The 15,470-nt window shown below is 34.3% G+C and overlaps 2 protein-coding genes across 3 annotated transcripts; both read right to left on the bottom strand.

The window, feature by feature from the left end:
* Positions 1-20: 20 nt before the first annotated feature.
* Positions 21-2,874, bottom strand: LOC107644612 (uncharacterized). 2 transcript variants are annotated; one of them, XM_021103085.2, is made up of 2 exons: positions 2,283-2,874; positions 21-1,856 (listed from the first exon to the last, which is right to left on the bottom strand). In XM_021103085.2, the coding sequence occupies exons 1-2, from the start codon at positions 2,341-2,343 to the stop codon at positions 547-549; spliced, it is 1,371 nt and encodes a 456-aa protein (XP_020958744.1). In that variant the 5' UTR covers positions 2,344-2,874; the 3' UTR covers positions 21-546. The 2 variants fall into 2 exon arrangements, with proteins under 2 accessions (XP_020958744.1, XP_088345134.1); XM_088489008.1 differs by having other exon boundaries at positions 2,423-2,874.
* Positions 2,875-12,827: 9,953 nt separating this feature from the next.
* Positions 12,828-13,722, bottom strand: LOC107642178 (miraculin-like). The gene has a single exon (XM_016345483.3). The coding sequence runs from the start codon at positions 13,700-13,702 to the stop codon at positions 13,049-13,051; it is 654 nt and encodes a 217-aa protein (XP_016200969.1). The 5' UTR covers positions 13,703-13,722; the 3' UTR covers positions 12,828-13,048.
* Positions 13,723-15,470: the final 1,748 nt, after the last annotated feature.

Raw genomic sequence — 15,470 nt, 5'->3', positions numbered from 1 at the left:
ATATATTTTTGTGCATCTTTTTAATATATGATGGCAACATTTCACACATTCTCATTTTCCTATGTACATTTGCACCCACCAGCGGCTGCCAGGCCTCAACTTTTACAAAATGAAATGACAGAAGTCCTCGGTAGGTATCAGGGGCAAAATGGCCATTACCATGGCATGTAAGCTGTGATAAACAAAATACATTAACATAATTACAATTTCCAAGTGACACCAAGGCATCGCATATTTTCAATTATCAATGATATCTTGCTCATATAGAATGCTTCTTTGACCATATAATATCTTCCACAGCAGCTAGGAGTTTATGTTATTGAACAAATTTCCATCTTTGATACGTGATTTTGCATCATTGAGCTTTGGTTGAAATATGAAGAATAAGCTAACCTTCTCAAGGAGATTCTTGCTCTGCTGTGGACAATTTGAAATCAAAGAGCAGCATGGTAGTGTCAGTTCATATTCTTCAACAAGTCCAGACAAACTAATCCAAACATCAAATCCTCAAGTCAAATAATGAACTAAGAGATTATATTCATATATTCAAACAATTTTCTGTGCAAATTCCAGAAAAGCATTCTCTTCTTTGTGAGCAGAGATATAATCTACAAGCAATTCCATGGTGGTGGCATCTGCTGCAAAACCTTTGTCTTTCATAATCTGAAGATATTTTATTGACCTTGGCACATCATTGCTACGCAGTAATCCTTGGACAAAGACATTATATGTGCAGCTATCTGGCAAGCAGCCATCCTCTTCCATATTCATCAGTAACTCTTCAGCATCAACCACAAGTCCTTCCCTACATAGACCTTGGATCATTATTCCATAAGTATATAGATCAGGTTTCAAGCCTTTTGCTGGAAGACAAGAGAAGAGTTCACACGCATCATTTAGTTTTCTAGTATTGCACATCCCATCGAGCACCACGTTGTAAATTACAATATTAAGATCCAAATTATTCGTCTCCATCTCTCTAAATAATGATATTGCGTCAGAAAACAAATGGCATTTGAATAGGCCATCCAATATAGTGGCACAGCTCTGTAGATTAGGATGTTGACCAAACTTGTGCATTGTAAAAAACAATTCTTTAGCAGCTAACGGTTTCCCCACTTTGCAAAATCCATAGATAAGAGTATTCCAAGTCATAACACTCAGATTTAAACCTTTATTGATCATTTCATCCAAGAGATAAATAGCATTATCAATCCTTTTGATCTTGCACCATCCATGGATTAACGTAGTATAAGTGTTGTCGTCTGGTAGGCATCCCTTGTGAACCATCAAATCAAATACTTTCATGGCCTCCTCCATTTGATTTTGGCAACAATAACCAGCAATCATTGAGTTATAGGTGACAACGCTAGGCTCCTCTCCCATTCGAACCATTTGACCAAGTATGGCTCTAGCACTTGAAATCTTTCCCTCTTTACAAAGAGCATCCACCAAAATATTGAAAGTATGTGTATCGGGCATAATTCCCTTTTGTTTCCTCTCGCTCAGTAAAGACGCAGCCTCTTGCCATCTGCTGAAAGTACAGAGTCCTTGAATCAAGCGATTGTAAGTGATCGTAGAGGGTTGTATACCTTTCGTTGTCATTTCCGAGAATAGACTCAAAGCCTCAGATACCATCCCATCCTTGCAAAGACTATCCAGAATTGCGTTATAACCTGCAACATCAACACTTGGTTTGCAGTTTCTTGTTTCTGTCTTCCTTAGAATCATAATGGCAGCAGGGGTTTTGCCAATCTTGCACAATCCATTTATGATTGCTCCAAACGAGTGGTTGTCGGGTTGATATCCCATGTTATCCATGTGGTCAACAAACCAAATAGCATAATCCACATTGCCTTCAATACAAAGACCATTAACAATGGTGTTAAATGTGACCACATTGGGCTCCAAGCCAATTTTGAACATCATCCCCACCACAGAGAAGGCAAAGGGTGTGTGATTCAATCGGCACAGACAATTGACGACAATATTGAGAGTAAAAATGTCCGATTTGAATCCTAAGGAGAACACATGTTTGATTGAAGAAATGGCAGCTATGTAATGCTTCATCTTAACAATAGAGCTAAACAAGAAGTTAAAGTCATTCACGCATGGCAAAGGGTTCATGGAAAGCATTTTGTCAAACAGATGCAGAGCAGAATCAAGGTTCTGGAGATTCCTAATAGAATCTACGAGATAGGGTCTGTCCTTAAGGGCATGAATATGAGTGGAATAAGAGTGAGTAATGGGAAAACGGAAGGATTTGGGACTAGAAAGAATACCTAATTGAGTATACTGCCGAAAGAAACGCAGAGAAGCTCTTGTTGAAGAACGCAACATCATTGATGGAATTCAATTGAAACCTTGTTTCTTTCTGTAGTAAATTTAATTTTATAATGAAACTCAAATCTACTAAAATTACCAGAGAACCACAAATCGGCCACGTTTCTCCGCCCAAAACCGCCATCACAAAATCTGAAGTGCCATCGTCGTAGCACCGCAGAAGCTCCCTCTCTCTTGGTGGAAGCAGAGTGTAGGAGATGGGTGACGAAGTGCCGTGGAGCAAAGGCGCAGGGTGAAGTGTTGACGAAGCCGAAGAGGAAGGGAAGCCGAAGACGCAGGAACAGCAGGCGAAACCGAAGGGAGGTGGCGGCGAAGGGTACAGCTCAGCCGGCGAATGGCGAAGGGCGACGCAGGAACAGCAGGGACAGCAGGCGAAGACGAAGTCTATCTAGTCGACGGGGACGGCGGAGGAAGCGAAAGGAGACGGTGTAACAGCGGCAGAGGGTTGGAGTGGACAAGTGGCGCAGGTGGAAGAAAATGTTGTCAGGGTTTAAGGGAGTGTTCTGCAGAATGAAGATGAAGAATTTGGGGTTTTCAATTGTACTACAAGTAGTGTTTTTTAATTGAGTGAATGCCTGACAATTATTTCGAAAGGACAAAGATGTTTAAAAAAAATATTCAATCTGGTCCTTGATTTTGTTTTAAGATTGATTAGTTCATGTGTCAAAAAAATAATATTAACTTTTTTTGGCACAGAACCACATTGTCCTTTCGAGATAATTATTAAGGACCAGATTAAAATTTTTTTTTGGTCAAAGATCTCGTTGTCTTTCGAGATAATTGTCGTGCACTATTTTAAATTTTTCACTTTTTAATTAGGTAGAAAATTAGTGTATTTTAATTTTGTATGAATACTATAATTCCGAGTGTTAGATTAAATCTAAGGGTTAGGTGTTTATTCTAACATTTAAAAAATTGTTTGAATAATAAAGTTGGACTCTCTTATTTGGATTTTTAAAATTTTTTTTTGTTTTTATTTAAAATTGACTCTCAATTTTTTATTCCACCCAAATTTCGTTTTCAATTTTTTTACTTTTATCTTCTGACTCTCAATTTTTTACTTTCACTCAAATTTAAATCTTTGATTTGTAGTTTTTAATTAAAAAAAATTATCTTTATATTCATAAAAAACACATTAATATTTTAAGATTTTTTTATAATAATATAAAAAAATATTATTTTTTTAAACATAATTTTTAGATTTTAATTCTCCAAATATCATTTTTTTTTACATTTAAATAAATTTGTCGAAAAAAATTAAAGTCTCAAAATCATGTTAAAAGAATAATAATTCTTTTATTTTATTATTGAAAAGACTCCCAACATTTTATAATGATGCATAGCATACTCCTCTAATCCATTACAAAAAACAATTAGCCTTTCGGGTGATTTAGCATTTGGGGATATTTTTTATATTTTAGAGTTCTGTTGGAAAAAAAAATATAAAAACGAGTGGTATTGGGACAAAATTGTCATTTAATTTCAAACGCAAACTAAGCCGTCATGTACTCTTTCCGATTACACCTCCTCAACCTCATCCTCACATTACTAATGTGAGAATTCTGTCCCAAAATAATAATGTGAGGATAAAAGCAGTGTTTTTTTTTTCGGTGACTTGATAAAAGCAGTGTTAATTCAAAGAATGTAATTTTAGAATTTTTAAAATTTAATTTTAAACAATAAAAATGATTCACATTTTCGATGTATTACAATATAAATAAAACGGAGCGAAAATTCTAGATGGTTTTAGAATATTTATGGTGTGTCAAAAAATGTCATCACATGAACATCCACTAAAAACCTTATGGAACCTTATGGGACTAGCTATTAATTATATAGTCATGTATCAATTTTTTCTGTCTAGATTTATAGAATATAGACGATTACTTCCGAATTAATTTGTGTGCGAAAATAAATATTGAATAAATTTGTTGTAAAATAAATAAATAAGATGTATTAAATATAAAATAAAGATATATAAATAAATAATTTTAATAATAATATTTACCACATCAATATTTCACAATAATAGAAATGTATTAATATTATATATATTAATATTTATATACTAATACCTACAAAGAGAAGAAAAAAGAATTTATAATATTATAGTGTATAAAAAAAAGAGAGAAATAAGAATGTTTGTTATTACTGTAACAGTGTATGTATTAACATAAATTATGTTTTATTTATATTTGTGCAAGAGTCTTCTTTTTAAATTGTATTATTGTAGAATTCACCTTAAAAAAACTAAGCATCGTTCATAGTTAATATTTTGCACCGTCCAAATTCATTTGATTGGACATTCATATTGCAACACTCCCCTTGAATGTCCATTAGAAATGCCTCATTAAAATCTTATTAAAGGAAAATCTAATGGAAAAAAATTTTAGTGAAGGAAAAAGAGTACAATATCCTTTATGATGAAAAGTGCCTCACTAAAAATTTTGTTAAGAAAAATTCAATGAAAAAAAAACTGATCAAGGAAAAAGGAGTACAATCTCCCTCTCTTGTCGACATCATTTAATATCTCGAAATCAGCGCATCCCAATCTGATGTACCAATTTTTCAAAGGAGGATTTTGAAAGTAACTTAGTAAATAAATCTGTCAGATTATCACTTGAGCGGATTTGTTGGACGTCAATTGTTCCTTGATTTTGAAGATCATGAGTGAAGAAGAATTTGGGAGAAATATGTTTTGTTCTATCACCTTTGATGTATCTACCCTTAAGTTGAGCAATACATGCTGTATTATCTTCAAACAGGACAGTTGGGGCTATCTTATGATCAATCAGCCCACGTGATGACAGAATATATTGAATCAAACTTCTCAGCCAAAAATACTCGCGACTAGTCTCATGTATCGCTAGTATTTCAGCATGATTAGAGGAGGTTGCTGCTATCGTCTGTTTCGTGGACCTCCATGATATAGCTATAATACCATATGTGAACGGGTATCCTGTTTGAGATCTCACTTTATGTGGATTAGACAAGTATCCTGCATCTGCATAGCCAATTAGTTGTGACTTGGATCCATAGGGATAAAACAATCCCATATCAACCGTTCTATGAAGATATCGAAAGATTTGTTTGATTCCATTCCAATATCTTCTTGTTGGAGAAAAATTATATCTTGCTAGTAAATTCACAGCAAATAATATATCGGGTCTTGTATTATTAGCAAGATAAATTAGCGCTCTAATGTCACTAAGATATGGTACTTCAGGACGAAGGATATCTTCATTTTTTTCCTTAGGACGGAATTGATCCTTTTCCACATCCAAAGATCTTACGATCATTGGGGTACTTAATGGATGCGACTTATCCATATAAAATCTCTTCAAGATCTTTTTTGTTTATGTTGTTTGATGAATAAAGATCCCATTTTTTGTATGCTCGATCTATAGGCTGAGACAAAATTTAGTCTTTTCAAGATCTTTCATCTCAAACTCTTCTTTTAGAGCTTTTATAGTTGTTGGAATCTTTTCAGGAGTTCCAATAATATTTAAATCATCAACGTACACAGCAATTATAATGAATCCAAATGCAGATTTCTTTATGAAAACACATGGGCAGATATCATCATTCTTAAATCTGTTTTTGGCCAGATACTCAGTAAGATGATTATACCACATTCGCCCAGATTGCTTTAGACTATATAAAGGTCTTTGCAATTTGATTGAGTATAACCCCTGTGAATATTTATTGGATGGTTTAGATATCTTTAGTCCTTTAAGGACTTTCATATAGATATCACGATCTAATGATCCGTATAAGTAAGCTGTTATCACATCCATTAAATGCATATATAGTTTATGATATGCGGATAAACTGACCAAATATATAACGCAATGTTATTGCATCCACTACAGTGGAATATGTTTCTTCACAATCTATACCGGATCTTTGTGAAAAATCTTGTGCCACAAGTTGAGCTTTCTAGCATACAACTTCATTTTTCTCATTTCGTTTTCTCACAAATATCCATCTGTATCCAGCAGGTTTTATATCTTCTAGTGTACCGACTACAGGTCCAAAGACTTCACATTTTGCAAGTGAGTCTAACTCATCTTTCATGGCTTCTTCCCATTTTGGCCAATTATTTCTTTGTCGATATTCTTTGACTGTTCTTGGCTAATCAAGATCCTTACTTTCATGCATGATATTTAATGCCACATTATATGCAAATATTTCATTGACAATTGTCTTATTTTGGTCTCATTTCTCTCTTGTAAAGACATAATTTATCGAGATCTTGTCATTTTCACAATTTTCAAGTATTTGAACGTCTTCTGGCATTGAAATTATATCAGAATTTTGGATAAATACACGTGTCTTTACTATGTCTTCTTCAACAGGAATAATATTTACCTCTTTTTTTTTCCGAGAATTTTTGTCTTTGGAACCGACCGGTCTACCGTGCTTCTGGTGTGAATTTGTTTCAGTGGCTACTTATCCAACTCGGACATTAATTTGAATTGGGATATTTTTCGCTGGTATATAAGATTTGGTTATCCTCTTTGTATCTGAAAATGTATCAGGCAATTCATTTGCTATTCTTTGTAAATGTATAATCTTTTGAACTTCTAGTTCACATTTTTCTGATCGATGATCTAAATGTATTAAGCATGATGCATTCCAATTAAGTTTCTTTCCAAGAAACTTATTCTCTCTCTCTAATGTTGAAAATTTTGATTAATCAAAATGACAATTTGCAAATCGGAGTTTAAATACATATCCCATTTGTATGTCAAGATACCTCACTATAGAGGAGAATCATATCCAACATATATTTCCAATTTTCTTTGGGGTCTCATTTTGGTGTGAGAAGGTGGTATAATGGGAACATATATCGCACACCCGAATATTCTTAAATGGGAAACATTTGACTACTGGCCAAAAGCTAATTGCATAGGAGAGAACTGATGGTAACTTGTTGGCCTCAAACAAATAAGTGCTGCGGCATGTAAAATAGCATGCCGCAAAGCTGAGGTTGCGAGATTTGTTCTCATAAGTAAGGGTTTAGCAATTAATTGGAGGCATTTAATAAGTGATTCTGCTAACCCATTTTGTGTGTGAACACGAGTTATTGGATGTTTAACACTTATTCCGTTAGCCATACAATAAGCATAGAAGGCTTGGAAAGTAAATTTATCAGCATTATCAAGACGAATTGCTTTGATTGAATTTTTTGGAAACTGTGCTTTTAATCGAATAATTTGAGCAAGTAATCTCGCAAACGCCACGTTGCGAGAAGACAATAAGCACACATATGACCATCTTGAAAATGCATCTATGAAGACCATAAAATATCTAAAAGATCCACATGGTGGATGAATAGGTCCACATATATCGCCTTGATTCCTTTTTAGGAATTTAGGAGATTCAAATCCAATCTTTACTGGTGTCCTTGAGAACATGCAGCACAACAAAATTATCTAGATTTAAGAATCTTCTGCTTCTTTAGTGAATGTCCATGGGAGTTTTCAATAATTCTCCGCATCATGGTTGTTCCCGAATGGCCCAATCGATCTTGCCAAGTTATGAATTCATTTGGACTAGTAAACTTCTGGTTTACAATGACATGTGATTCAATTGCACTAATGTTGGTATAATATAATCCAGATGAAAGTGAGTAGGGGTGAGCACAGGTAGCGGGTACCCGATTATCCGTCCGAACCCGAACCGAACCAATTAAATTGGTTCTGAAACCAACGGGGCGGGTAATCGGGGCCAACCCGAACCAAACCGATGGCTTTTATTGGTGATTGGTTCAGGTATCGATTTTTGGGGTGCGGAATCCGAACCAACCCACGAACCCGATCATATATTGATGAGTTTGGAAAAATCTAAACTAAATTGATGATGATCAAACATTATTAACAGCAAAATTATTAATCTAATTTTGATTGATATATTAATTAAATTAATTTTGCTGTGCAGGTTTTTATTGGGCCGAGAATTAATGAAAATACAGCAAGCCCAAAATTAAAACTTGCAATCATCCTTGTTTAATGTTTCTTACATTTTGGCTGAATGGTTATAATAGATGTTGGGCAGGAATAAATTTTATTACTTCAAAGCCCAAAGAATGCTTTCCCACTTGCTCATTGCTTGATCCAAATTTCATCAGGAAAGCAAATGTTATTATTGGGCCAGAAATTAAATGTTGTTGCAACTAAGCCCAACTTCACATTTGATGAGAGTTCCTCATGCATGATCCGAAACAAATGAAAAAGAAAGCAAAAATGCTTCCAACGGATCCAAGCACTTCACCATGTGATGGATTCCAAAATTCATTGCATTGTCATTTATTGCATGGGAACTATGAGAGAGAAAGTTGCAGCTGAATTGATTGATGGCCATAGTACTACACGCCACTCTAGCTAGGGAAGTAAAAGCAACTCATTTGAATTAATTTATTCAAACACTTGATTGTTTTTTCTTTCACAATTTCTTCTCTCTCATCTCTTTCTCTCTTCTTCTTCGATCCTTGTCCAGAAAACTATGAATGCTATGTTCATCTACCAAGAAAAAGAAGAAGTTGCATGCATCAAGACCATCAAGCTAATGATGGCAAGAAAACATAACAAAAAAAAAGTATGCTGTGGCTAAGATCTGCATCACTCTTGGTAAGATTCTGTGATGAGATCTTGGCTTCTTCATACAAAAAATGGTTGATGAAGATTCGGCCAGCAAGGAAGATCTTTGGAGGATGGCTTGTCTTTGATTCTGCTCAACCACCACAGGAAGTAGCTAGAGTGGCGAAGTGATGGTAGAGGCGGAGATTGAAGCAGATGAAGTCATCATTATCATGAAGCATCAAGGGCTAGAAATCCATCTTGGAGAGCAAGCCAAGGATGGAGAGCTCAGATTGATGAAGAGTGATGACCAAGGAAGGACTAGAGGTAATTGCATGTTGGGTTTAGCATGGTTATCTCTTCTCTCTCTGTGTAGCCGAACCGGTTATGTGTGAAGGAAAATAAGTTAAGCTTGGGTTTTTGGCTTCAAGTGTAAAGGCTTCTCTCTTCTATAAAAAGAGTGAACAACCACTGTTTAGAGCAAGGAGTTAGAAGTAAGCATTGAGAGTGCAAGGCACAGGATTCTCAGAGCTACCTAAGCTTACAGATTTTCTTCTCCTTCAATGTATTCTGTTTTGTATTTTTCTGTTTAATTTTGTCATGTCTTGAGTCTCATGGAAAAAGGCAAACAGTGAGGTTTGTATAAAAAAGACATAGAGCGGAAAAAGGCAGAGAGTGCAAAATTAAAAGAAAAAGCAATAGATGTCTTAGAGTTCCTTTGTTCATCTATGTTGTGTTTCATGATTCTGTGGGAATCCCCTTGTAAGTTGGGTTAGCACTTTACATTTTGTAATCAGATTGATTATAGTGAAATTCCATCATGTTTGTGATGGAGACTGGATGTAGGCTGCACTGCACTTAGCAGCTGAACTAGGATATATCTGGGTGTAATCTTCTTCTCTTCTCCACTCTATTTCTGTTTCTACTGCACAGGAGCAAAAACCAAAAATATCTCGTGCCAAGTGACGAGACAAAAAGAAAAGTCTCGTGCCTAGGGACGAGACAAAAGAAAAAGTCTCGTGTGAAGTGATGAGTTAAAACAGAAAAGTCTCCTCTAAGTCCAGCAAGTATTAGCAAAAAAAAAGGGGGGGCTAAGATTCAACCCCCTTCTCTTAGCCACTAAAACCATCATATATTAAATAAAAAATAAAAAATATATATATGGCTTTTCCATTAAACAATGATTATTCATTATTAATATGTTTGGATTTTAATGAGTTTAGTTTTTAATGTATTTGGTGTTTAACATGTTTGGATTATTTCTATTGATGTTACATGTTTAATTTATTGTACTTGTTAAATTTTTAAGATAAATTTTTTTTTTTTATGAATTTCAAAGTCATCGGGTACCCAATTATCCGCACCGAACCAATCCATTCTTAATCGGTTTGGTTTGTTTCGGGTACATATACAAAAAAATATAAATCCGAACCAAACCAAACCAATTATATTTTGATCGGTTTGGTTCTAATTTTACTATAAATCCGAAACAAACCGACCCATGTTCACCCCTAAAAGTGAGGGCAACTTTTCTAATATAATCTTTTTATTTAAATCATTAGTTGTGATACATAAGTACTCATGATTTTCCTCATTCATTATTTCAATATAATATCCATTTTGGCGAATATCTTTGAAACTCAATAAGTTCTTTAGAGACTTAATAGACAATAATGCATTATTTATTATGAATTTTGTTCCTCCAGAAAATAAAATTATAGCTTTTTCAGAGCTTTCTATCACATTGCCTAAGCGAATAATAGTATTAACATATTATTCTTTTGGCACAAGATGGATAAAATATATATTACTTTTGAGAATAGTATGCGAACTTACACTATCCGCAAGGCATATATCTTCATTATATATCCTTGCAATTTTTTTCAAAGACAAATAATAATAATAAAATGAGTAGAAGTATATGCGCATAAAATTATTTTCTTGATTGAAAATATTTTTCTAAGAAGTATAGTATATACTAAAAATTTTATTATTATTATATTGGCATATTCAGTAATTTTGAAATTCATAAACATTATTTATATTCATCGTATTTAAAATTCAAATGCATAGAAAATAAAACTTAACAAGAAGTTTCTTACATTATGAGTACTTAACAAACCTACATATTAAACTATTTCATCATTGATTAAATTGTAAAATATCTCCTTCAAGATCCTCAAAGAAATCAGATACATCATAATGAGTGGTGTAATTTTCAGCATCATTTGAAAAAAAAAATTGTTTTCTTTTCTTTATCATCATTTTTCAAAGATTCTTGATAAAGATCGACTAGGTGCCTTGGAGTACGATAGGTATGCGACCAATGGCTCTTTCCACCACAACGGAAACATTTATCCTCTGTTGATTTATTTTATCCATTGTTTCTTTCTTTATCCCACTTCTGGTGAGATCCTTTCTTGTGAACATAATTCTTCTTCCTTCCATAATTTTTTTTATTACTAAAACCTTGCCATTTACCTCTTCTGGGTAATGATTTACCGCATTTGCTTCAGAAAATGGGGGTTCCAGCTGGGCGTGCTTCATGATTTTTTAAGAGTAACTCATTGTTGCGCTCAGCAACAAAAAGGAAAGAAATTAACTCATAATATTTTTTAAATCCATTTTCTCGATACTACTGCTGCAGGAGCACATTCGAGGCATGGAAGGTCGAAAAAATTTTCTCTAACATGTCATTAACAATTATCTTTTTTTCACATAATTTCATTCGTGAGGTGATTCGAAACATTGCCGAATTATATTCATTTATGAATTTAAAGTCCTGTAGACGCAAGTGCGTCCGTTCATATCGGGCTTGACGAAGTATCACCGTCTTTTGATGATTATACATTTCTTCAAGGTTTTTCCACAGATCTGTAAGATATTTTAATGTGAGATATTCATTTTTCAATCATTCGTCAAGATGACGACGAAGGAAGATTATGGCTTTGGCTTTATCCTTTTGGGATGTATTATTTTCAGCCTTAATGGTATCTCCAAGATCTATTGAATCAAGATAAATTTCAGCATCTAGTATTCATAAAAAATAGTTGTTTCTAGATATATCAAGAGTATTAAATTCAAGATGAGAGAATTTCGACATAATAAAAATTTGTTACTTGAGTCTTCCTAAAATTTGTTTTGAGTCTCGTGCTGATAACGTATTGTAAAATAAATAAATAAGATATACTAAATATAACATAAAAATGTGTAAATAGATAACTTTAATAATATTATTCATCATATCAATATCTCACACTAATAGAAATGTATTAATATTATATATATTAACATTTATATATTAATACCCACAGAGAGAGAAAAAAAGAGAATTTATAATATTATAGTATATGAAAAGAAAGAGAGAAAAATATTTGTTATTATTGTAACTGTGTATGTATTAACACAAACTATGTCCTATTTATATTTGTCCAAAAATTCCTTTTTCAAATTGTATTAATGTAGAATCTATTTTTAAAAAATTAAACACCATTCATAATTAATATTTTGTACTGCCCAAATTCATTTGATTGGAAATTCATATTGGAACAAAACTCAGTTTCTTAGATAATTAAGTTTGATTGAAGCACTAGTAGAAAAGATTAACTTGGATCAGCAAAATAATTGGAAAATTAAAATTGAAATACCACCACCAATTTCGGTCAATGTATTTAGTCTATATATTATATGATACTAACCAGCAAATTAAAAATTATATCCCCTATCAAAACCACGCACCAAGAGTCAGATAGAACAGACATAATAAGTCAAAGACTCAAAGTCATTATTAATTATCCCTTTATTCTCATATTGACTTATTCAAATTGTTAAGAGCTGGAGTGCTTGCACTAAGCTACTGTAAATTAGGTTTCTAATTAATCAAGTTTATTCGCACTTTAATGATAACAACAACATGAACGACAATTTTATTCAAGCATGAGATGCATTTCACTAATTATTAGATGACTTATTTACTATTCCATCTCTTGTGTATATCATCAACAAATCCAGTCACAAAGTTACAAACTATATAGTAAAAACAGAGAAATACACATGCAAAATTGCAAATACTTTATTTATTTGTCATATTATTATTAATTAATTGGAGCTTTAATTTGATCGATTTAAGAAGATACTGGCTGGAAGCGAACTTTGTATGGTCGATCAGTGATAGCAACAAGCGAATTCCCATTACTATCTTGAAACACACCAATGTTCCCACAAACTGGCTTGCAAGTTTCACAAACCTCAGGACAGAAATAGAAGTTGTAATCATTATCATCCTTCTGAATCTGGAACCAATTGTTAACTGTGTTATTTCCAGGGTTTCCAATAACACCACCAGTTGTCACAATCCTTTGTCCATTTGAAGCATCACTCACTAACTTCCACACCGTGGATTCAGGGCAATTCGACTTAACGTCGAATTTGATGTTCAAATCGGAGTTAGTGTAGATTTCCCTATTTGTTTTAGGGTTAACCGGTGTGAATGTTACTGCCTGACCTGTCCCACGCTGGACCACAACGTTAAGAGGACAGGTTTTGTTTGGTGTTGTTGATTCAAGGGTGAAGCCGGGGCCAACTGGACATAGCAGCCGGCGACAAATGATGGATGGGCTGGTGGGGACGGGCCGGATATAATAGTCCTTGCCGGCCTGGATAGTATTGTTATCTGTGTCAATCACTAGTTGCATGATTGGCCCTCCTTGAGCTTCACCAAGAAATGGATGAATGCACAAAGCAAAGAGAATAGCAAAAAGAAAGAATAGTGACCTCATTTTGGTTGATCTGATGGTAAATGATGTGGTGTATGTAAATCTTGGTTGATGGAAAGCGCATATATATATAACCAAGAAGGATTGGATTCTCTTAATTTTTTTTAATTATTTGTTAAAGTGTGATTATTATTTAATATTTTTTTATATATATTTTTTTTTATCTCACTTGAGAAGTGTAAGATGAGAGAGATTATAATTTATTAAATAATTAAAAAAATTGAGAGAATCTATTTTCTTTTAGGTGAGAGTCTATGATATTAAATTTATGACATGTATGAATTTAAATTTCAACATAATTTATATCAAAAATTTTATTAATAAATATTCTAAAAAATTATTTATAAACCTAAAAATGGAAATATTTAATTAAAATTTTAATAAATTTAGGGATTTTTTTAATGACTTTTGAATACAAAATAAATTTAAATGGCTTCTAATTTTTTATAATTAAAAAAGTTCTTAAAATATTTGTTAAGAAAATCCATATAGCAACGTATATAATTATGCATGAATATGTCTTTGGAAGGTTCTTTCTACGGCTACATTTCGTTTCAGGAGGTACATTTCGCATACGGATAGCTGTCTACGATATTTTTTAGGTCAGAAATCAGTTTTACATTGCATTTAGGATTGTCCAAAAGCCTAGTTAGTTTAGCAAATTTTAGGGATCTCCTGTCAACCAGTGAATTTGATGAATTGGTTCTTACAAAATAGCAAACAGCGCCCCTTTAGATTCTTTTCTGGTCTCTGATGGATTTGGCGTTCGAGGAATAACGAGATCTTTCGTCCTCACAAGCATTTGACCATAGACAATGTGACTGGTATGGCTTTGTCCTTGGAAAAGGAACTCCAGAATATTTTTGAGTTACAACGATTGTCTATCCCCTCCACCATTAGTGGCTCTTGGATTCCCCCTCAGTGGGTACATTTAGGATTAATTGTGATGCTACCTATCTTGGCAATGGTGCTCGGGTTGATTTTGTTTGTATTAGCAGAGATTGGAAGGAAAGGTGGCAACGAGTCTGTTTGGGAACAATTAAGAGTCGTAGCATTTTGTAAGGAGAGTTGTTTGCTATTTGGAGAGGCTTTCTTTTAGCATGAGACTTGGGCAAAGAGACATTATATGCATGGTTCTGAAAACCAGACCGGACCGGTCGGTTCAATCGGAATAACCGAGAACCGGTTACCTAGCCGGTCTGGGTAACGTCGAAAACCGACTGGCAAAGAATCGGTGAAAAAACCGGTCGAACCGACGGTTAACCGACGAACCGGAAGAATCGTCTGATTTTTTGACGGTTTAGTGGTTTGCACTCTGAGATTCAAAACGACGTCGTTTTGGGTTTTTTTTTTTAAAAAAAAAGAAAGGAGAAATCTGAAATCGCGTACCCCCCAAGCAACCCTAATCAGTTTTGAATTTTCCATTCCTCTTTCCCCTTTCCATTGCATTCACCCACCAAGCCCCAGCAGCGCCACCGAGCCACCCACACCCATCCACAGCAGCGCCGACGTTGAGGGCCGCAACCACCACCGCGTCCTGCTTCTCGCCGAGCACGCCTCCTCATTCGCCGTCGCCGAGCTCGCCTACTCGTTGGGGCGTCGCCGACACCGCGTCCTCACTCGCCGTCGGTAAGACTCAGTTTCTTCTCTCTTGTGTTTCTATTGTCTCTGCAGATCTTTGCTGAAGACTCCAACTGTTTTAACCTTATTCTTCTGTGGAGGTTGAGGTAGGCCTGTGTGCTATCTTCTTCTTATTCTTTTTTATTGTTCA

Source organism: Arachis ipaensis, chromosome B5 (assembly GCF_059453495.1).
Source record: "Arachis ipaensis isolate K30076 ecotype BB chromosome B5, ASM5945349v1, whole genome shotgun sequence".
Classification (NCBI taxonomy): Eukaryota; Viridiplantae; Streptophyta; class Magnoliopsida; order Fabales; family Fabaceae; genus Arachis; species Arachis ipaensis.
Note: the sequence above shows the minus strand (reverse complement) of the source record. Positions and strands in the feature narration are given on the sequence as shown.